Here is a 23605-nt window from a genome sequence, read left to right as displayed (position 1 = left end):
GTTTCTAACACTGATCTTTGGACACAAAGGGAGGGGAAGGATTAATAGTTAATCCCAGCAGGAACCCAGCAAAGAGGAACTCTCAAAGCATGTACCCTTCTGTTACTTCCTATCAAAAAAAGAAGGAAATTATTACTAATATATGAGCTCATCCCATGGCCCTGAACCATGTGATTTTACCTGGTCAACCTCATTTTGAGCTTACAATAACCTTGTGATACAGGGATTTTTGCCCCTCTTTTTCAGAGGAGGAAACTGGCTTAAAATTTGGGGTCACTTGCCTGAAATTATATAGCTGGTAAATGACAGAGGGAGGTTTGCATCTGGTCCTTCCGTATGTGACAATACCTGGTATTCCTCAGGTGCTGAATACGTGTTTGTTTAGCCTCCTTTCTGCCTACATGCTCACCCAAGCAGGTGTCAGGAAGCGCAGATGTTCAGGGGCCCTGACACTCAGCCTTTCCTGGAGGGGCCCCAGTTCCGTGAGTAGCACGGTGCCAACCCCATCAGAATATTACCACATGCGTCAATCACACACCTTGTGGTGAAAGCGAGCTGAACGCACTGATACATGAAGACATTTCCGACTCCTCCCTGACCTTCAGCCTGCTGGGAGAGAGACTGGAAGGCCAGCCATGCTAGGTGACAAGCTTCTGAGAGGCAAAGTTCCCCTCCCCACGATGTACCCAGCCACTATTCCTGTGTGTGTGTGGCAGGGTGGATAGCACCCTTGGAGTGGACATCTGGATGGTGGTTGGGGTGTTAGGGGGATGTGGCCATCCCTGCGACAGACAGCAGAGTGAGGCCTGAATCTGAGAAGCTCTGCCCTCCAGATCAGATAACCTATCGCGCTCCCAGAGGCCCCCTCCTCCTGAAAGGACTTTAGTCTTTGGAGCTGTCACCTGAGCTGAGTGGGACAAGAGCTCTGCAGGGCAGGCCACGCTGTGAAGGAAGGAGGGAACACAGGCAAGGGCTGCCTGCTGCTCACTGGAGACCACACCATGGAGCCAGGCAGGGCCCGTCTGCGTCTGCAGAGGACAGAAGGGCTGGGAGGGGAGCGGGAGCACCAATGCTGTCGAGATGGTGAGCTGCCCTCGGGGGTGCAGAAGGCACAAGTGGGTGGAGAGGGAGTGGGGGAGAGATGCTCTATGGAGAGAAGGCTCCAACTGCCTGATGCCAATCCTTCCTGCTGTCCAGAGAGGCCAAGGAAGGCAGACCCTGGCCTCAGCCCCGAGCCACCCAGCTGGGAGATGGAACAGAAAAGAGCTATGTCAGAGCTGTGGCCTGGCCTTATCTTTCTGACTCTTTAGCCCCAGATGGTGAATGGAGTAGCTTCCCGTTCCCTGAGTGCCCTGTTCCCAGTAATGTCACCAGGCCCCCTGCTTGCCTATGGCCTCCTCACCACTGGCAACAGCAACTTCCCCTTCTAGTAGCCCCAACCATGATACTAGATATCGGCTGGTTGGGGTGAGGGCAGCTGCTGAGCACACAAAGCATTTCCTGAACACAGGATGCCTCTGGGTCTGCAGACCCCAATTCCTCCTGTTGACTGTGCCTTTGATCCCTCCTCCCAGGAAACACTGAGACGCACAGAGCCCCGGACTTGGTACAATGGACCCAACACATGGAGGTGAGGGATGTCAGAGGTCAGAAGTCAAGTGGACAGATCCTTGGTAGCAGGAAGCAGGAGTGAGGCTTGGTGATAAAGATGACTTTTTTTTTTTTTTTTTTTTTGAAACAAAGTCTCATTCTGTCACTCAGGCTGGAGTGCATCCGCACAATCTCGACTCACTGCAACCTCTGCCTCCCAGGTTCAAGCGAGTACCTGGGACTACAGATGAGTGCCACCAGGTGTGGCTAATTTTTTTTTGTATTTTTAGTAGAGACGGGGTTTCACCATATTGGCCAGGCTGGTCTTGAACTCCTGACCTCAAGTGATCCACCCTCCTCGGCCTCCCAAAGTGCTGGGATTACAGGTGTGAGCCACGGTGCCCAGCCTGATGACTTGTTCCTGAGTGCAAAGATCAGGTTAGAATTAAGGATGGAGATGGAGGGGTTTGAAGCACAGGTCCCAAAGGTCACCAAAAGTCAGCCAGTAGATAGAGTCTTCCTGCTAATGCAGCTGGAGGCCAGGGGTGAGGTGTGACAATCAGAGGTGACCAGGCTGGAATTCAGACCCAGGGAGGGGAAGCCTTTCTCCTGCTGTCACTCCCTGATCCTCACTGCTGCCCCAGTAAGCCAGAAGGAGATCAACTCTGGGCAGGAATCATGGTTTGTTCATCTTTTTACAACAGCACTTAGCATCGTGGGGTCCTACTCCACCAGCAGACCCATTACCACCCCACCAATGCCTGCCCTTCCTCCCACAGGGCTGCCAGCGCTGATCCCCCATTCCTGCTGACCCCCTAGGCTTTTTTTTTTTTTTTTTTTTTAAAGCACTGTGCCTGGCATAGACAGAAACTCAGTGAATGTCTGGTGAATGAAAGGATGGCTGACTGGAGGGACAGTGGGCTCTGCCCTGGCTTTGTCCCGTAGACTGTGAAGGCACAATTGCTGGAGCAAGTGCAGGGACAACTGAGGGAGCTGCTGGATCGGGCCATGCGGGAGGCTATACAATCCTACCCATCACAAGACAAACCTCTGCCCTCTCCTCCCCCAGATTCCTTGAGCAGGTGAGTCTGGGGAACAGCTGCGCGGGCTCCTCTGTAGCAAGGATCATGAGCTATAAACATCACGTTGTGTGCCCTTGCCAGCCTTAGCAGGACCGCGACTCCAGCCTTCCCTCTTCACCCCTTGTCTTCCTAACACTGGCCTCCATCTACTGGGCCTCGCTCTGCCCTGGCCCTGACCTTTCACCCGGTCCCGCCCTCTGGCCCTAGCCCTGACTTTTCCCTACCACTCCCCTTGGCTCCCAAGCATTGACCTTCTGCATGGCCCTGCCCTCTGCCCACTGACTTTTTCCTGACCCTGAACAAATATCTCAATTCAGGACTCAGGAGCCATCCCTGGGGAAACAGAAAGTTTTCATCATCCGCAAGTCCCTGCTTGAGTAAGTCGGGGTGATGACAAGTAATGGGAGGAAAAGAAAGGGCTTTGGCTAGGGGTCAAGATACCTCATTTCTCATCCCCAGGCTCTAGGTGGTTCGTGGGGAGGACTTGGAAAGGGTTTCTAAGGTGCAGGCCCCCCCTATTTGCCCTGGGCACGGTTGTGGAAGAAAGGCCTCTAGCTGGAAGTTCTGAATCGCTAGGCCCCATGCCTCATGTGTACAGTGTCTGAGCTAGTTCACATGACCCTGAGGACCCTCCCACACTGACTTTCGGGCCCCTGTTCCTCCAGTGAGCTGATGGAGGTGCAGCATTTCCGCACCATCTACCACATGTTCATCGCTGGCCTGTGTGTCTTCATCATCAGCACCCTGGCCATCGACTTCATTGATGAGGGCAGGTAGGTCCCCTTCCCACCTGGCACAGGCACACCTATCTGATCAGACCCTCTGGGTCCTCAGTGCCCCACCTGCCCTTGAGGCAAGAGGACACGGTTCCCCCTTTGGTTATTGGACATGTACCAACATTGCTCCCAACAGCCTTCCTACCTGAAACACTCTCTAGGATCCCTTCCTTCCCCAACCTTGGTTGGCCCTTTGTCTGTCCTCCCAGGGCCAGCCACTATCAAATGCTTCTCAATGACACCTTGCCCTGAGGCAGATGTGTGTGTGTGTGCACACATGCACACCCATACACACTCCTTTCCAAGTCAGTTCTATCCAAGTAACCTCCATTGAGCACCTCCCGAGTACCAGTCCTAGTGGCCAGAGAAATGAGGGGGGCAGACCCCACTCCTGTCTGTGAGGCACTCCCAGTCTTGTGGAGAAGACAGACATGTACCCAAGTGCCTGGGTGGGTCATTTCCCCCACAGAGCACCCCACCCAACTGTGAGGATGAGCCTCAGAGAGCTGTATACCCCTGGGGGTCTGTATTTTCATGCCTCCCACTATTCCCAGACCAAACTGAGGGTTGGGGCTATTTCTCGTGGCCCAATAATGAGATGCAGATGAACTGGGGAGGAAGAGAGTTTTTATTTCTGTAACCAGTTACAGGGAGAAGGCCTGGAAATTATCACCAGGCCAACTAAAAATTACAATTTCCAGAGCATATATACCTTCTAAGATCTACGTCTATGTGTAGGTGTGCATTCATCTAAAGACATAAGTGATTAACTTCTTTTCATCTATAACTAAGGTCTGAGTCTTGAAGACCTTATTCTGGAGCCTCAGTAAGTTTACTTAATCTAAATGGGTCCAGGTGCTGGGGTGATTACCCTTCTCTTGTCTCCTGCTAAATAACGGAGGTTTGGGGAGTTTCTTCAGCCCCCCAGCAAAACTTGTTTAATCATGCTTTGAGGTTCAGGAAAGGCCTAGGCAAAACTCTTGATGGACTTTTGTTATATTCCAGCCTTTGTATAAGGGCACTGTTTTTTTTTTTTTTTTTTTTTTTTTTTTTTTTTTTTTTTTTTGAGACGGAGTCTCGCTCTGTCGCCCAGGCTGGAGTGCAGTGGCGCAATCTCGGCTCACTGCAAGCTCCGCCTCCTGGGTTCACGCCATTCTCCTGCCTCAGCCTCTCCGAGTAGCTGGGACTACAGGCACCCGCCACCACGCCCGGCTAACTTTTTGTATTTTTAGTAGAGACGGGGTTTCACCGTGGTCTCGATCGCCTGACCTCGTGATCCGCCCGCCTCGGCCTCCCAAAGTGCTGGGATTACAAGCGTGAGCCACCGCGCCCGGCCAGGGCACTGGTTTTTAACATTTAACTTAACCACTCAGTCAGTACTGAAACAGTGGTTATGGAGGCCTGTATTAGTGAGACCTGCTTGTCACAGTCCCCACTGTCAATTTACACATGATTTTTATCATGCGTGTATATTTATTTATCATGAGAATCGCAGGGAGATGGGGAGTCGTAATCTTTCTGGCTACTTCCTGCTGAGAGGGGGTTATCGTTATGGGGCACCAAAAGCAGCACTGGAGTGGAAGAGGTTGATTTGTTCCCAGTAGCACTCTCTGTTTCGGGGCCTTAGAGGCAGCACCTGCTGAAACATAATAGTATGCAACAACACATATAAATAGGCTACTGCTCTTTTCTTCTGAAGTTTAAGTTGTCTAGTCTTCAGTTTGCAGGGCTTTAAGAAAGCACAGCTTAGGTTTCAGTGATTACCAATTAGGAAGAATGGGGAAAAGGAAAAGAAAGAGGAAAAAATTGAAAACATTATTTTGGAGACCTGTAGCCAGAAAAGTTAGAATTTAATCCAAACTGCAGAAAATAATAAAAACTAAAAAACATCAGGCAAGCCTAGAATTTAACAAGAGATGTACTTTTTTTTTTTTTTTTTTTTTTGAGAGAGGGTCTCGGTCCGTTGCCCAGGCTGCAACCTCCACCTCCCAGGTTCAAGCGAATCTCCAACCTCAGCCTCCTGAGTAGCTGGGACTACAGGCACGTGTTACTGTGTTTGGCTCATTTTTGTATTTTTAGTAGAGACTGGGTTTCACCATGTTGGCCAGGCTGGTCTCGAACTCCTGACCTCAGGTGATCTGCCCACCTCGGCCTCCCAAAGTGCTGGGATTACAGGTGTGAGCCACTGAGCCCAGCCATAGTTTTTGAAACATAATTTTTCTCTCTCCAGTTTCCCATTTTTATTAAAAGACAGATCATAGTAGGACTGGTTTGCTTTATTATACTTGCCTTAATTATTTGTATACAGTACAGCAAGAATAATTAGTTTCACATAGGCCTTTTAAATTGGCTTCGATGGAACTTTGTTCCATAGAAGGAATCTGAGATAAGTCCTTTTATTTTATTTTATTTTATTTATTTTTTTTTTTTTTTTTGTGACGGAGTCTTGCTCTATCACCCAGGCTGGAGTGCAGTGGCCCGATCTCGGCTCACTGCAAGCTCCGCCTCCCGGGTTCACGCCATTCTCCTGCCTCAGCCTCTCCGAGTAGCTGGGACTACAGGCGCCCGCCACCACGCCCGGCTAATTTTTTTTGTATTTTTAGTAGAGACGGGGTTTCACTGTGGTCTCGATATCCTGACCTCGTGATCCACCCACCTCGGCCTCCCAAAGTGCTGGGATTACAAGCGTGAGCCACCGCGCCCGGCGATAAGTCCTTTTAAAGCCGATCCCAGCCATGGATTTGTACCAATAAATACCTATGAGTTGGGTGAATTCCTCTCCTCTTGAGGTTCCAAGATAACTTGGGGTTCCTGGCCTGTCAGAAAAGGACATTCTTTACCTACCACAGATCAGAAACCCTGGACAGGTACTGTGTACACAAAATATGACGCCAGTTTTCAAGGGCTTTATTGACTTCATAAGTCAAGTTTGATTCCTTAAAAAAGAGTACACTATTCCAGTCAAAGCCTTGGCAAAATAACCAGTTTTTCTAATTATGTCCTGTTACAAAAGAAAACAGATTCTTATTGTACTTATGCAAATAACTATATTACAAATAGTTTCCAAATTCTGGAGAAATCAGGTAGAGAGAAACAAACATGCTCCAAATTTTATTCATAGGAGTATACTTTACTTAATTGTTAAAAGCTATTAATAGCTCAAAAGAAAAGTTTCCTTGACTCTGCAAAGCAAAACAAAGGACTAGCAACATTTTAAGCAAAAAGTGAAAAAGATCACTTCAGTCTCCTATTAGTTCAGTTCCCGCAGTTAATTCCTGTCCTGCTTCATATTAATGAATATTTTAACTCTTCAAGAGTCCTGAATGTTTTTCCTCCATTTTGATGTCACAGTCTACAAAGTTATCAGAAACCTGCATTCAAAAGCACCTGTTAGAGCTTTATTGCTGATTATAAAACCACCTTCTAAAGAGGACCAAAACAAGACAACAATTGTTTATGGATGACAAACAGTTTTAGGGTAGCCATAGTTAAAGACACAATTGACAAGGAAATCTGTTACCTCTGTAGCCCACAACAATTTAACATAACAATGGCTGGGCACAGTGGCTCATGCCTGTAATCCCAGCACTTTGGGAGGCCGAGGAGGGCGGATCACAAAGTCACGAGTTCAAGACCAACGTGGCCGATATGGTGAAATCCCGTCTCTACTAAAAATACAAAAATTAGCTGAGCGTGGTGGTGCGTGCCTGTAGTCTCAGCTACTTGAGAGACTGAGGCAGAAGAATCACTTGAACCTGGGAAGCGGAGGTTCCAGTGAGCCAAGATCACACCACTGCACTCCAGCCTGGGCGACAGAGCAAGACTCCATCTAAAAAAATAAATAAATAAATAACAATTATAATTATTATTGACAATGTACACTAAGATATATCAGAATTATAGGAGTCTCCCATAACTTTGGAATACATACCAATAACATATTTATACAAATATAGCCCAAAGAAAGTCAAACCCCATTTTATATTTGGCAATGCTTCCTGTATGATTTTTGGTACCAAATAAGCCAAATTTCACCTTTATATTAGTGTACTATTAATGTTAAACTCGATTATTTATTTATTTATTTTCTCTTTTGAGACAGAGTCTCACTCTGTCACCCAGGCTGGAGGGTAGTGGCATGATCTCGGCTCACTACAATCTCTCAATCCTGGATTCAAGTGATTCTCCTGCCTCAGCCTCCCAAGTAATTGGAATTACAGGCATATGCCACCACACCCAGCTAATTTTTTTGTGTGTATTCTTAGTAGAGATGGGGTTTCATCATGTTGGCCAGGCTGGTCTTGAACTCCTGACCTCAAGCGATCCACCTGCCTTGATGTTCCCAAAGTGCTGGGATTATAGGTGTGAGCCACTGCAACTGGCCTTAAACCTAAGTCTTAATAAAACCTTATACACATGATTATCCAATTTTAATGTTTGACCATAAGGTAAGATTTTAATAGACTTTTTAGAACCCTTTACAATTTTTGTTAAAGAGCACGTTAGTGCTCTAAGAGAAACCCATTGTGCTTTTATTTTAATGCTCAATTTACAGAAGAAACTGGATGATACCCCTTTAACTTTAGCCAATATGTTTACACACAGAATTTCCTTTACAATCAACTTTCCACAACTTGCTTAAACCTCCATCTTTATCTTACCCAACTTAAAACAATCCTTTTACCTTTTAATCTAGGGAAAAATCCATATTCTCATGCCTTCTTATAATCTTTTTACCAAAAGTATATTTTACTTTTCTTTTTTTTTTTTTTTTTTTTTTTTTTTTTTTTTGAGACGGAGTCTCGCTCTTTCACCCAGGCTGGAGTACAGTGGTGCGATCTCCGCTCACTGCAAGCTCCGCCTCCCGGGTTCATGCCATTCTCCTGCCTCAGCCTCTCCGAGTAGCTGGGACTACAGGCGTCCGCCACCACGCCCGGCTAATTTTTTGTATTTTTAGTAGAGACGGGGTTTCACCTTGGTCTCGATCTCCTGACCTCGTGATCCGCCCGCCTCGGCCTCCCAAAGTGCTGGGATTACAAGAGTGAGCCACCGCGCCCAGCCTATTTTACTTTTCTTATACACCTTGCACATAAATTGTTTCTTCAACAGTGTTAAATATATATTACGCCATTAACTCTTAGCAACCTTTACTTTTGGTGAAAACCTTGGTAAGTTTGGGATTTTAATTATGTACTAGGTGTGGAGCCTATGACCTAGACAGAAGTACAGATAAGGTCTGACTTATTCCAGCGTCTAACTCCATGTGTCCTAGGACTTACCTAGCTGTAAAGCAGGCAAGTTGTACAGCTAAGAGTCATAAAGCATTTAGGAGGCCTAATCACCTTTAAATTGTGTAACATTTCTTGTATAAATTTCTTTTTACAAATTCTTTCAGGACTTCCACAGACAATCTCTGAGTCATAAAGCATTTAGGAGGCCTAATCACCTTTAAATTGTATAACATTTCTTGTACAAATTTCCTTTAATAAATTCTTTCAGGACTTCCACAGACAATCTCTGACATGCCTTGACTTTCTGATTTGTCCTAAACATGTTTCTCTTTAAACAACCAGTTATTTTACTTTAGGACAAGAATTTACCATACAAGATCCTTTCTTATATAAATTCTCTTTTCTTTAATATATTTTTGCATATCTAGGGGGGATGGCTAATTTCACATGTCCCTAGCCTTACCTAGAATCTAACGCTCCAAAATCAATTTAACAATTTTTAAGTTAAAGAAACAGTTTATGACCTAAAGCATTTAGCAAACCTAATATCTGACATCCATAATTTAAACCAAATGTTTACATTTTTGAAGGTATTTTTAGTTTACCAATAATCTTTAAAATTGTCTTTATTTTTATAACTTTCTTTATATGTCTCTTATTTCCTGTTTTTTTACCTTGTTTTATATATAACCTTTAAATAAGGTTTGAATTAGACAAAAATTAGTTACCCTTTAAAAAGGATACAATGTTTAGAAAGAATGTTTTCCTACAATATATTTTTATTGGAAAATACCCAAATAATGAAATATCTGTTGTTTAACTTTAGATTCTAAATTATGACAAGTTTGTTTATGAGTATTTATCCCATTACATTTATCTAATTATTTATTTTAATCATTTGCCTAAATTATGAAAACTGCAATAGTCATAATTTAAAGTTATGAAACCGCCACTGCAAAATTATAACTGAGACAGTGAGAATGATCTGACCTGACTCCATCTTGCTTCTAACCTCCAAGCCATTCTTGTTCATTAACTTAGTTTATAGTGTAGCTTTATTTTATTTATTTTTGAGACGAAGTCTCACTCTGTCACCCAGACTGGAGTGTAGTGGCACAATCTCGGCTCACTACAGGCTCCGCCTCCCGGGTTCACACCATTCTCCTGTCTCAGCCTCCCGAGTAGCTGGGACTATAGGTGCCTGCCACCACGCCCGGCTAATTTTTTGTATTTTTAGTAAAGACGGGTTTTCACCATGTTAGCAAGGATGGTCTCAATCTCCTGACCTCATGATCTGCCTGCCTCGGCCTCCCAAAGTGCTGGGATTATAGGTGTGAGCCACCTTGCCCAGCCTATAGTGTAGCTTTAAAACAGAGAATGATAACAGTCCTTTCCCAGAACAAACTTCCTTCATGTCTGTGGACTAGACTGTCTAAGGCCACAAGAGTAAAAGTTAGGGTATTTTACTAAATAATTCAAGACGTAGCTATCTTCATTAAACAATATTAATGTTTCCTTTATTAAAAATGACACGAGCAAAGATCATTATGTTTTGGGCTGAGTTATAGTTTTGTAGCCTCTATGCCGAATTTTGACACCTTATAGTATTTGGCGAGTATGAAATTGCTTAATCAATAAATGCAAACAAAAATGTATGCTGGCGACTCTGAAGACATTTCTAGTATCACTTTACCAATAATTTTTAAAGCTAGCTTATTTATTAAAGATTTTAAGTCGCATAAACTTGAAAAAGCATTTGACTAGTCTTTCCTTTTTTCTGTTAAAGTATTTAAGTGCTTTTATTTTTCTTTGAGCCAATTAATTAGAACTCTTTTATATATTTTCAGTAGTGAAACATGGTATACACAAGACATAAATACACAGACGTATTAGGCATGCCAATAGAAGTACATTTTATAGATTCCTAAGACCTCCTTTTTCCTCTCTTTTAACTGGATCTTTGTGCTCTGGGCAGGTCTTACACTGAATCCTGGGTTTTCAAAAAGGGAGAATTATTATGAAGCTAGATCATGTGAGGCTTTTACAGTGCACTTACATTTTTTTTCCCCAAAGACATTTCTATGTCTCTCAATTACACTTTTTCTTAAAAACCCCAGAGTAAGGCCGGGCGCGGTGGCTCACGCTTGTAATCCTAGCACTTTGGGAGGCCGAGGCAGGCGGATCACGAGGTCAGGAGATCGAGACCACGGTGAAACCCCGTCTCTACTAAAAATACAAAAAATTAGCCGGGCGTGGTGGTGCGCGCCTGTAGTCCCAGCTACATGGAGAGGCTGAGGCAGGAGAAGGGCGTGAACCCGGGAGGCGGAGCTTGCAGTGAGCCGAGATTGCGCCACTGCACTCCAGCCTGGGCGACAGAGCGAGACTCCGTTTCAAAAAAAAAAAAAAAAAAACCCCAGAGTAGCTTCTGTTGTAATAGCTATTAATCAAGAAAACAGAATTCAGTCAACTGAGAAGGAAAAAAACTTTTACTCAAAAAGACAAGGTCCTGGCCGGGTGTGGTGGCTCACACCTGTAATCCCAGCACTTTAGGAGGCCAAGGCGGGCAGATCACCTGAGGTCGGGAGTTTGAGACCAGCCTGACCAATATGGGGAAATCCTGTCTCTACTAAAAATAAAAAATTAGCCAGGCGTGGTAGCACATACCTGTAATCCTAGCTACTCGAGAGGCTGAAGCAGGAGAATTGCTTGAACCCCAGAGGTGGAGGTCGTGGTGAGCCAAGATTGCGCCATTGCACTCCAGCCTGGGTGACAGGGCAAAACTCTGTCTCAGAAAAAAAAAAAAAAAAAAAAAAAAGACAAGGTCCTAGGAGAGAAATAAAAACAAAACCAAAAACATGAAAGCCTTTTAAATACAAACGTGCACACATGCACACATACGTATATACATCTTGGATGTTAGCTTTTAATTAAGCTGACTCGCAACCATTGAGCATCTAGAAAATATTTTTCCTTCCCAGTGGCCTCTCAGCAGGAATGGACCCAATACCTCCCATTTTCTTTTTCTTTTTTTTTTTTTTTAAGACAGAGTCTTGCTCTGTCACCCAGGCTGGAGTGCAGTGGTGCAATCTCAGCTCACTGCAACCTCTGCCTCCTGGGTTCAAGCAATGCTCTGCCTCAGCCTCCCAAGTAGCTGGGATTACAGACATCCGCCACCACACCTGTCTAATTTTTTTAGTAGAGATGGGGTTTCACCATCTTGGCCAGGCTGGTCTCAAACTCCTGAACTCACATGATCCAGCCGCCTTGGCCTCCCAAAGTGCTGGGATTACAGGTGTGAGCCACTGCACCCGGCCAATACCTCCTATTTTCAAGTTTACATGCTATCAAAGGGAATAAGACAGATACACAAATAAGTGGAGACAAATTTTGGACAACACAAGGGGGAGCGCACTCAGGCAAAACAGACTCAAAACCAGCTCAAAACCTGATCTCAACCAAAATGCAAAGCAGGCGTATGAGTGAGCCCTATTGCTTCCCTTGGTGGTACCGGACAAATGGCTTAACAAGCCCCGATAGGAAAACAATAGGCTACCGGCATATGATCTGTTCAACTCACCCTTTGACCGTGTCTGCTTCTGATCTCTGTTCTTCCCCAGTAGTGAAAGGGATGTGCAGTTTTGCACACGGGATAGCCCTCAGGAGGGTCCCCAAGAAAAATCTCACAGGCAGCTGCTTGGACCCTCCTGAAGACTGTCTCATCGCAAGCCGCTGGCGGCTGAACACAGCACCATCCTGGTCTCTCCTGGCTGGCTTGCCAAATTTTGTTCCCAGATCAAACTGAGGGTTGGGCTGCTATTTCTTGCGGCCCAGTAACGAGATGCAGATGAACTGGGGAGGAAGAGAGTTTTTATTTCTGTAACCGGTTATAGGGAGAGGCCTGGAAATTATCACCAGGCCAACTAAAAATTATAAAGTTTTCCAGAGCTTATATACCTTCTAAGCTCTACGTCTATGTGTAGGTGTGAATTCATCTAAAGATATAAGTGATTAACTTCTTTTAATCTATAACTAAGGTCTGAGTCTTGAAGACCTTCTTCTGGAGCCTCAGTAAGTTTACTTAATCTAAATGGGTCCAGGCGCTGGGGTGATTACCCTTCTCTTATCTCTTGCTAAATCACAGAGGTTTGGGGAGTTCCTTCAGAATCCCAATAAACTCATTTGTGGAGGCCTGGGGAGTTTCTTCAGACCCCCAATAAAACTTGTTTAATCATGCTTTGAGGTTCAGGAAAGGCCTAGGCAAAACTCTTGGTGGGCTTTTGTTACATTCTGGCCTTTGTATAAGGGCACTGGCTTTTAATATTTAACTTAACCACTCAATAAGTACTGAAACAGTTGTTATGGAGGCCTGTATTAGTGAGACCTGGCCTGCCACATCCCCTCTCCCTATGTCGGGCTTGGGAAGCAATAAAAAAAACAGGACCAAGGATCCACAGGTTCAGCAACAGCACTGCCTTTTGGTAAAATTTTTGTTGTTAGTTATACAAATATTAAAAGGACAAAATCTACTGCTAGGTTTGCATAAGAAAAAAATTAAAAAACTAAAAATGATAAAATCTCAGTAAAAAGCTCAAATACATTTTTTCCTGTAAAGGAAGTCCTTCTTGACCACCTCCTTCAATCCCACATTGCTCTCAGAGGATTTTAAACAGTTTCTGACTGGGCGCAGTGGCTCATGCCTGTAATCTCAGCACTTTGGGAGGCCAAGGCAGGCGGATCACTTGAGGTCAGGAATTCAAGACCAGCCTGGCCAATATGGTGAAACCCTGTCTCTACTGAAAAAAAAAAATTAGCCAGTCGTGGTGGTGCAAACCTGTAGTCTCAGCTATTCAGGAGGCTGAGGCAGGATAATTGCTTAAACCCGGGAGGCGGAGGTTGCAATGAGCAGAGATTGTACCACTGCTCTCCAGCCTAGGTGACAGAGCGAGACTCTGTCTCTAAAAAAAAACAGTTTCTGAGTTTCCCTCCAGAGCATTTTCCATGCATTGACATTCAGTACCAAAGATAGGTACATTGTGGAGGTTTCACATAAATAAGAAACTGTACCTATTATTTTGTAATTTGATTTTACTCCCTAACAATTTATTTTAAGGATCTTTTCATGTTAGTCCATTGGTTTGAAGGACTGCAGAGTATGGAGGTGCCAGATTTGTTCACTTAGTCCTTTACTAATGGACACTTAGGTTGTTTTCAGTTTTTCCCCTTAACAAACCATACACTATTAACCTAGGCTAACAAAACACTGAACAACTGGCATCCTATTAGCTCCAATCTATGACAGACGCTCGAAAGGAACAAAACCAAGGAAAGTCAGTCTAGTTACCTCATATCCTAACATGTGTTGTATATAGAATACTGAGCCCTTAGCAACACCATGAAACCAGAGACGGCTCTCAAGGTCATTTAGAATCAAACTCGTGCTGTGACTGAGTCTCCTGGAGCAACGCCCTGTGCCACAGAGGTGCCGTCTTGAACACCTCCAGAGATGGGGAGCTCACAACCTGATCAAGATACCTCAGTTCATCTTCCAGGAGCTCGAACTGAAGAGGAAGGGGACAAGAATGGGCTTCACTTGTCTGCTTTGTCTCTCCTTCCCCACTCCAAGGCTGCTGCTGGAGTTTGACCTACTGATCTTCAGCTTCGGACAGCTGCCTTTGGCACTGGTGACCTGGGTGCCCATGTTTCTGTCCACCCTGTTGGCGCCGTACCAGGCCCTGCGGCTGTGGGCCAGGCAGGGGGCCAGGGGCACCTGGACGCTGGCGACAGGCCTGGGCTGCGCTTTGCTAGCCGTCCATGCCGTGGTGCTCTGCGCGCTGCCGGTCCACGTGGCCGTGGAGCATCAGCTCCCGCCGGCCTCCCGTTGTGTCCTGGTCTTCGAGCAGGTAAGGGCTGAGCCCTGCTGAGGGACAGGAAGGAACGGGCGGGTGGGGCCAGCTCAGCAGAGGGGGGAGTCCCTCAAAGAGGGGGCGGGGCCCAGGAGAGGGAGGGCGCTGGAGACGACATTGGCAGGGGCGGAGCTAGTTACCAGGCGGAGTCCATTACCACGGATTTGGGGAACCTGCAGGCTGGAAGGCAAACACTGTGACACCGCCATCACAGGAGGCTGACCGGAAGACTCCGCTCTGGCCTCTTATCCCAGCAGCCTTCATTCAACCCAGCATATGTTAGGCTATACAGCCATCCAACAAAAAACGTATGGGCTCTGACCAGACAGATCTTACACTCTGCCTGCCTCTCAGAGGTAACCCAGAGCACAGAGAGGTTAAGCGATTTGCTTAATACCACACAGCAACTTGGCCTCCCTTCCACTCTGCCACAGGTTAGGTTCCTGATGAAAAGCTACTCCTTCCTGAGAGAGGCTGTGCCTGGGACCCTTCGTGCCAGACGAGGTGAGGCCTTAATCTTGCCCGGTTGTGAATTCAGTCCTCTTGGCTGACTGAATGAAGCCAGTAGGTGCAGGATCCTGATAAAAGCCCTGCCTTCCTAAGCCCGGGTTGCCCACTAGGCACAGCCCTGGCATCCAGCTGGGCTCTGTGGGCCTTCATCGTTAGGCATTCTCAGCCTCTGCCTCTGACAGATGGCACCTCTGTTACCCAGGACTTCTGGCACTTTCCTATTTCCTATTTCCAGGCCCAGCTTGTCACCCAGGCTTTGTTGTTCCATTTATAGAACACAGGCAGAGTATATTTTGCATTATTCTTAAGGGCCCTAGAATTTTTGGAATGACAAGTTGGCACTGGCTCCAACTTAAAGTCACCAGCTGCATTAGCCCTTAACAAAAGCCCTTAAACTCACCAGCTGCAGGATGAGCACAGTGGCTTACACAGGTAATCCCAGCACTCTGGGACACTGAGACGGGAGGATCATTTGAGCCCAGGAGTTCAAGACCAGCCTGAGCAACCTAGTGAGATGGGGTCTCACTTCAAAAAACCCTTTTAAATTAGCCAGGTGTGGTGGCTAATGCCTGTGGTCCCAGCTGTGTGGAAGGCTGAGGTGGGAAGATTACTTGAGTCTGGGAGGTGGAGGCTGCAGTGAGCCATGACTGTGTCACTGTACTCCAGCCTGGGCAACAGACTGAGATTCCATCTCAAAAAAAAAAAAAAAAAGTGAGAGACATGCAACTCTTTCTTTCACTCACTTGAACACTTAAAGACCATTTCAAGGTTATTAATTGGCCTAATTTCAATTTTTTTTTTTTTTTGAGATGGAGTATTGCCCTGTTTCCCAGGCTGGAGTGCAATGGCACAATCTTGGCTCACTGCAGCCTCCACCTTCTGGGTTCAAGCGATTCTCATGCCTCAGCCTCCTGAGTAGCTGGGATTACAGGTGTGTGTCACCACACCCAGCTAACTTTTTTGTACTTTTAGTAGAGACAGGGTTTCACCATGTTGGCCAGGGTGGTCTCGAACTCCTGACCTCCCGTGATCCACCCACCTCGGCCTCCGAAAGTGCTGGGATTACAGGCATGAGCCACCGCGCCCGGCCAATTTTTATTTTTATTTTTTTCAGAGACAAGGTCTTGCTATGCTGCCCAGGCTGGTCTTGAACTCCTGGGCTTAAGCAATCCTCCTGCCTTGGCCTCCCAAAGTGTTGGGATTACAGGAGTGAGCCACTGAGCCTGTTCCCTAATTTCAATATCGTTGTATCTCAGAGAATAAGAAGGCTCGAGGAGAACAGAAGAGATGGGAGAATGGCCGGTCAGTGGAGTAGTCAGAACACACACAGAATTTGTCAGTTAAGTTTGCTGTCTTATTTGGGTGTGTTTCATGATGCCCTAAAACAATTACAATAGTAACATTAAAAATCAATGGTCACAGTGATTTTTGCCGAGGTGAGAAGAAGAGGTAGAAGGGTGGACCTGTGACTCGTGGTGGTGGAGAGGGGACATTTCTGGGAGGCCTGAGGAGGCAGTGGGAGGGTGGTACCAAGGGAAGAGGAGGCCAGTGCTGGGCCAGAGGTCCAATGCCACTAGCAGCTGCCAGTGTCCCTCTCCAGTTATGTGTCCCCACACCCCCTCCAGGTCCTGGGCTGTGTGCTCTATGCCTGTGCACCATACCACATATAATAATAATAAGAAAGTTAGAAATATTTCAGGAATTGCCAAAACGTGACACAGTGGCATGAAGTGAGCACTTGCCGTTGGAAAAAGTGGCACTGATAGCCTTATCTCTTGCAGGGTTGCCACAAACTTTCAATTTGTAAAAGAGGCAATATCTGGGAAGTGCAGTAAAATAAGATGTGCCTGTATTAGAAAGTCCAGACAGAAGGGGAAGGAGAATGGGTTGTCGAACGTGTGGGTACCAAATGAAGCTCTGGCCACAGCAGGCCCTGCACTGGAAGATAGGGTGCCTGAAATGAAAGCAGAAGAGATGGTGTTAAAGAGCCAGTTCCGCTCCTGTCCAGCTTAGCTCCCCTAGCCCCCATCCAGGTCCTACGTCCAGCTCCTTGCTTATCCCTCACCCCCACCCTATCCATTTCTCCACTCACCAATCCCACCACCCTTCCCCAGCAGCCCCCTCACGTCTGTCCTCTGCCCTTCTCCTTACTAATCCACCCCTCTCATTCCTCCCCAGGTGAGGGGATCCAGGCCCCCAGTTTCTCCAGCTACCTCTACTTCCTCTTCTGCCCAACACTCATCTACAGGGAGACTTACCCCAGGTAAGACCCCGTACTCCTTCACCAAATGCCCAGGCCCATCAGGAAACTTGCCCTTCTACTCTCCCCTCCCTGAGGTCCTCAGGCTCACCTCAGGCACTGGCCACTTTCTCAGGAAGCATCTCATAATAAAGATGACAAATAGGTGACTGGTAGACTACGCTGTCTTCTTGCCCAGCCTATGATGACACTAGGGCAACCCACTTTCCTGGTTTACCCAGGACTGTCCTGATTTTAGTATTGAAAATCCTACCCATCCTACACACCCTTGTCGACATCCATGCTTAAAACTCACTTGTCATCTCTGTTACGGAAAGTTCAAAGTATCCTAGACCCCACCACCCTAGATAATCCTCCCAGGCCTGAGCAATTAAGGGAACTGCGGAGAGAGGGCCCCAGAACCCGTGCCCAGGCTGAACAGAGAACAACATGAAAGAATGAGAAACATATTGTCCCCATTGCCGCTGCAGGACGCCCTATGTCAGGTGGAATTATGTGGCCAAGAACTTTGCCCAGGTGAGAAGATAGGGTAGAAGGGTGGACCTGTGACTCGTGGTGGTGGAGAGGGGACATTTCTGGGAGGCCTGGGGAGGCAGTGGGAGGGTGGTGCCAAGGGAAGAGAAGGCCAGTGCTGGGCCAGAGGTCCAATGCCACCAGCAGCTGCCAGCGTGTCTCTCCAGTTGTGTGTCCCCATGCCCCCTCCAGGCCCTGGGATGTGTGCTCTATGCCTGCTTCATCCTGGGCCGCCTCTGTGTTCCTGTCTTTGCCAACATGAGCCGAGAGCCCTTCAGCACCCGTGCCTTGGTGCTCTCTATCCTGCATGCCACGTTGCCAGGTGAGCCAACTAAGGTAGGGCTAGAGCAGCTGTGCCCTGGGGAAGGCTAATCAGGGAAGGCCTTGCTAGTTACCTTCCCTTGGTTTCAACACGTTCTCCTTCTGAGTCTCCCCTCACGTCTGTCTCCTCCTGTCAGGGCCATTGACATGGTCTCAGTTCAGACCATCTGCTCCCCTTCCACATCAGCCTCCTAACTCATCTCCCTGGCACCCAGATCTTTCCTCTCCCATCTACCCCTAACACTGCTGCCCAGGTGAACTTTCCTACTACAACTGATCATTCCCTACCCTCCTTCAAAAACTCTAGTGATAAGTCAATGCTGGCACTTTCGGATCAGATTTGAACCCTTGATGTGTCATCAAGGCTCCTTCCCATGCAGCCCCAGCCTATCTTCTCATCCTACCACAAGCCCTGAAAGATATGTACTTCCATGCCTCCAGGCCTTTGCCCATACTGGCCCCTCAGCTTGAAATACCCTTTCCTAATTTTCAGCCATGGAATCTAATTGCTTCTTGGAGGCCCATGGCTGAGATGCCCCCTCCTGTGGGAAGCCTTCCTTTTGTAGCCATCAATTACCATGACCCACCTGTTTATCTGTACTCCCAGGCACATCAATGCCACCATACTTAGCTCCTATTACATTTGCCCTGGACATATGATTGGACATCTTTCTGTCTCTGTCTCTGTGTGTGTCTCATTTCAATTACTCTGTGAACTCCCAATGGCCCTTTGAGATTCATCTCTATCCCCAGCATCTGGCACAAAGTGATGCCAAGTAAATGTACATGAACAAATGGATGAATAAATGAATGCATAAGGCCGGGCACAGTGGCTCACACCTGTAATCCCAACACTTTGGGAGGCCAAAGGAGGAGGACCGCTTGAGGCCAGGAGCTCAAGACTAGACTGGACAATATAGTGAGATCTCATCTCTACAAAAAATTTAAAAATAGCCGGGCATGGTGGCTCACACCTGTAATCCCAGAACTTTGGGAGGCCAAGGCGGGTGGATCACGAGGTCAGGAGATCAAGACCATCCTGGCTAACACAGTGAAACCCCGTCTCTACTAAAAATACAAAAAATTAGCCAGGCGTGGTGGCAGGCGCCTGAGGCAGGAGAATGGCATGAACCCAGGAGGTGGAGCTTGCAGTGAGCTGAGATCACGCCACTGCACTCCAGACTGGGAGAGAGAGTGAGACTCCGTCTCAAAATAATAATACTAATAATAATAAATTAGCTGGAAGTGGTGGCTCACGTCTGTAGTTCCAGCTACTTGGGAGGCTGAGGTGGGAGGATCGCTTGAGTCCAGGAGTTTGAGGCTGCAGTGAGCTATGATCACACCACTGCAGTCCAGCCTGTCTCAAAAAAAAAAAAAAAAAAAAAAAGGAATGCATAAATTTGTGAATTACCAATAAATAAATGGTAAGAGTTGGGGCCCTGGTTTCTGGGCAGGGGCTCCTCAGAACCCATATCAGGGCTGCCTGTGGGTCCATGTGGGCCAGCCTGACCTGCAGCCTCTTGTCCCTATCCACCAGGCATCTTCATGCTGCTACTCATCTTCTTTGCCTTCCTCCATTGCTGGCTCAACGCCTTTGCCGAGATGCTACGATTTGGAGACAGGATGTTCTACCGGGTGGGGCCTGGACCTAGGCCAGTTGGAAGCTGGAGGCAGAGAGGGTTAGGGAGGGATCTGGGGAAGATGGTGGCCAGGTTGGGTGTCACTTCAGCCATACTGTTCACCTCCCATAATAAGAAATGCAGTCCTCTAGATGTGGTTATAATGCCACCCCTCCACCTCCTGACAAGCCAGGGCTAACTGTTTTGTGTGCATGGTACTACAGAATCTTCTCCTGAGAGAGGGAGTAGGAGGGAGGATAGGGCCTCCGTGACCTGAGGAAGGGAGCTGGGAGGATGTCTGCTGTCCCTGTTCTGCCAGGAGCCAGCCCTTCTGGAACACTGGGATAGGGTGCAGGCAGAGGGAGCAGTGGGGAGGAGCTGGAACCCAGATGCTTGCTTACCTCCTTTCCCCCACTCTGACCCCACCTTCTCCAGGACTGGTGGAACTCAACGTCCTTCTCCAACTACTACCGCACTTGGAACGTGGTGGTCCATGACTGGCTGTACAGCTACGTGTATCGGGATGGGCTGCGGGTATGGGCCCTGCAGACCCCTTCAGCTCCCACAGTTAATGGAGGCTCTCCTTCCTTCCCTCTCCTTCCCTCCTGCTACAGTGTGGCAACTACACCACTCACCTTTTCCAGGCCTAAGGGCGCTTTTGATTTCATCTGTCCTCATTTTCTCATTTTACCCAACCCAGTGGGTAAAAAGTCCTTGCAGTCTTAACTTTCTTCCATCTTTATCCTTAATTCCACCCTGTCCTCAGGGCATTGTTTCCCACCTTAGCCTTCTAAGGAACATGCACATAGCAATTTTCAGCTACCAAGTGTTTTTATGTACATTTAATCAGCACAGTAACCCTGAGAAATAAGTATTATTACATCTGCATTTTAAAATGGCACCTAAGTCCCAATGGGATAGCAGCATGCTCTTTTTTTTTTTTTTTTTTTTTTGAGATAGAGTCTCCCCCTGTTGCCCAGGCTGGAGTGCAGTGGCACAATCTTGGCTCACCTGCAACCTCTGCCTCCTGGGTTCAAGCGATTCTCCTGCCTCAGCCTTTTGAGTAGCTGGGACTACAGGCGAATGCCACCATGCTCAGCTAATTTTTGTATTTTTAGTACAGACGAGGTTTCACCATATTGGCCAGGCTGGTCTTGAACTCCTGACCTCGTGATCTGCCCGCCTCGGCCTCCCAAAGTGCTGGGATTACAGACGTAAGTGACCGTGCCCAGCCAGCATGCTCTTAAATAAGATTGATGTCACCCCTTCTGACCTCAGATCCCATATTCTTTCCACTGCACCACACTCCCCCTGGCTTCCTAAGGTGGGGGCTCTTTGTGGAGGAGCTCAGGGAGACTCGCTCTTCACCCCCTTCCTCACCCCGCCAGCTCCTTGGTGCCCGGGCCCGAGGGGCAGCCGTGCTGGGTGTGTTCCTGGTCTCCGCAGTGGCCCATGAGTATATCTTCTGCTTCGTCCTGGGGTTCTTCTATCCCGTCATGCTGATACTCTTCCTTGTCATCGGAGGTGAGCTGGCCTCTGTGCCACTGGAGGGAAGCCATCCAGAGGGAGGCCTGGGTCCTGCTCCTGGAGATCCCAGACTGATGGTGGGAGGCCTCGCCCCCAGGACTGAAGGCGAGGCTGCTGAGACTGAGAGGTGGAGTCGGTGGGGGACTTGGAAAGCAGGGAGGGAGGCAGCACTGGGAGGCAGCCGAGCTGTATCCTGGGACAAGTGGGAGGAGGTTTCTGGTTGGAGAAGAACATTTGAATAGATCACTCATGGAGGAAGACAAAGAGGAGGAAACTGGGATGAGGTTGAGAGGCTCAGTATGAGATTCAGGATACTGAAGTGCAAACTGAAGAATCCTAGTTTTACATGGGCCACTTTAGACCTCTACGAATTTCTGCACCTGAGCTCAAGATCTTCTCCAATGGGGCCTTCTTGTTCCATCTCTTCCCAATACCCTGGAATGGGAGGGAAGCCCGGGAGACAAGGCACTCCTGGAGCTGGAATGACAACTTTTCCTCCTGCACCAGGAATGTTGAACTTCATGATGCATGACCAGCGCACCGGCCCGGCATGGAACGTGCTGATGTGGACCATGCTGTTTCTAGGCCAGGGAATCCAGGTCAGCCTGTACTGCCAGGAGTGGTATGCACGGCGGCACTGCCCCTTACCCCAGGTAAGAGACCACGACCCTCATCCAGCTCCCCATCCATGAGGACACACAGACCAACAGCCAGTCCCTTCTTGTTCCCCAACTCACCAGCCACAGTCAGGCACCAGGGCCTGGCTTGGGGGTGATGGACTCTCACGTCTTGGATGCATGGGTTGAGTCACCAGGAATGATCTCATTCACAACTTATTCTTCTCTGGCTCAGACAACCTTCTGGGGGCTGGTGACGCCTCGATCTTGGTCCTGCCATACCTAGAGGTCAGGACAGATGACGCTACCTGCCCAGATGACACCACCAAGTTCTCTGCTTGCAAAACCTGTGACCAGGACTCCTGTCTGCATCCAAATTTGGCTCTGAGTCAAGGCAACCTGCACACAAGACCCCACCAAGGAATGTGCAAGGACTGAGATCTGCAGACTTGTGGGTAACTGAGCACAGACCTCAGCATGGGGGTGACCAGGGTGACTCTTCAGTCCCTATCCCCATGGGCTGGGTACAGGATACCCTCCTACCCCATGACTGTCTTAGGGAGACTTGGGGTACCTTATGGATTTGATGAATGTGGGGGAACTCAGAGGAACTGGGGCCACCAAAGTTTGAAAAGGGTTTGGTTCTTGACTTTGTATTCCTTCCAATACAGCAATAAACTTTGTCTCCCTTTTTATTCATTCATTCATTCATTCATTCATTCATTCATCATTTGTTGAAGGCTCACTTGGATTTTTGTAGAGTTGTGTCTGCAGAGGCAAGACTTTGTGGTAGGATGGGTGAGAATCTTGGATGCCACCTGCCTTACCTTCTCTATGCCACCCCCATCTCCCAGAAACCTGACCCTTCTTCCACCTCTTCTCCAGCTCATATTGAATTTTCTAGCCCCTTTAATCCTTCTGCTCCTGGCATGCCCTAGCACATTTTGAGAGGACACGTAGCAGGCCTCCTTTCCTTTAGCAGACCCAGGAGACGAATGCCTTGTATAGACCTGAAGCGAAGCTTTTAATTTCGTGAACCCCAGTTTCTACAACTATAAAAAGGACATTAAAATTTGGAGTGTCCTGACTGAAGGAGACAGAAGGTCAAAATACTTCTGTTCAAAACTGTTTCAGAAACCAGACTGTGTGGTCTGCCCTCCCAACACTGATTTTCTGCCTGATATGGTTCTGGGGAGACATCTGTGTAAGAAAAGTGGGGAACATTAGTCTCAGGGGTGCTGAGAGGACCAAAAAATCCAGGGTCCCTAAGAGAGAGAGATGGGGTATTTCTTTCTTTCTTTTTTTTTTTTTTTTTTTTTAACATTTCAACAGTATGTATAAGACATCTTTTTTTTTTTTTTTTTTTTTTTTTTGAGATGGAGTCTCGCTCTGTCACCCAGGCTGGAGTGCAGTGGTGCGATCTCAACTCACTACAAGCTCCGCCTCCCAGGTTCACACCATTCTTCTGCCTCAGCCTCCCAAGTAGCTGGGACCACAGGTGCCCGCCACCACACCCGGCTAATTTTTTTTTTTGTATTTTCAGTAAGACGGGGTTTCACTGTGTTAGCCAGGATGGTCTCAATCTCCTGACCTCGTGATCCGCCCATCTCAGCCTCCCAAAGTGCTGGGATTACAGGTGTGAGCCACTGTGCCCGG

General features: G+C 47.5%; 1 protein-coding gene across 5 annotated transcripts; it reads left to right on the top strand.

Annotated features, from left to right (window-relative positions):
- Nucleotides 1-573: 573 nt before the first annotated feature.
- Nucleotides 574-22656, top strand: SOAT2 (sterol O-acyltransferase 2). Of its 5 annotated transcripts, XM_055250519.2 has the most exons (15): nt 586-1083; nt 1575-1630; nt 2536-2672; nt 2990-3049; nt 3338-3445; nt 14303-14579; nt 15017-15086; nt 17271-17355; nt 17823-17868; nt 18058-18187; nt 19724-19821; nt 20241-20339; nt 21194-21329; nt 21840-21985; nt 22185-22656. In XM_055250519.2, exons 1-15 carry the CDS (start codon nt 1002-1004, stop codon nt 22233-22235), a joined length of 1581 nt encoding a protein of 526 aa, XP_055106494.1. In that variant the 5' UTR covers nt 586-1001; the 3' UTR covers nt 22236-22656. The 5 variants fall into 5 exon arrangements, with proteins under 5 accessions (XP_063476197.1, XP_055106494.1, XP_063476200.1 ...); XM_063620130.1 differs by lacking the exon at nt 22185-22656 and having other exon boundaries at nt 19724-19865; nt 21840-21962; XM_063620127.1 differs by lacking the exons at nt 21194-21329; nt 21840-21985; nt 22185-22656 and having other exon boundaries at nt 574-1083; nt 19724-19865; nt 20241-21185.
- Nucleotides 22657-23605: the final 949 nt, after the last annotated feature.

The sequence above is a fragment of the Symphalangus syndactylus genome, chromosome 17, assembly GCF_028878055.3.
Source record: "Symphalangus syndactylus isolate Jambi chromosome 17, NHGRI_mSymSyn1-v2.1_pri, whole genome shotgun sequence".
NCBI lineage: Eukaryota > Metazoa > Chordata > Mammalia > Primates > Hylobatidae > Symphalangus > Symphalangus syndactylus.
The sequence above is the reverse complement of the archived record's forward strand: the minus strand, read 5'-3'. Positions and strand labels throughout refer to the sequence as shown.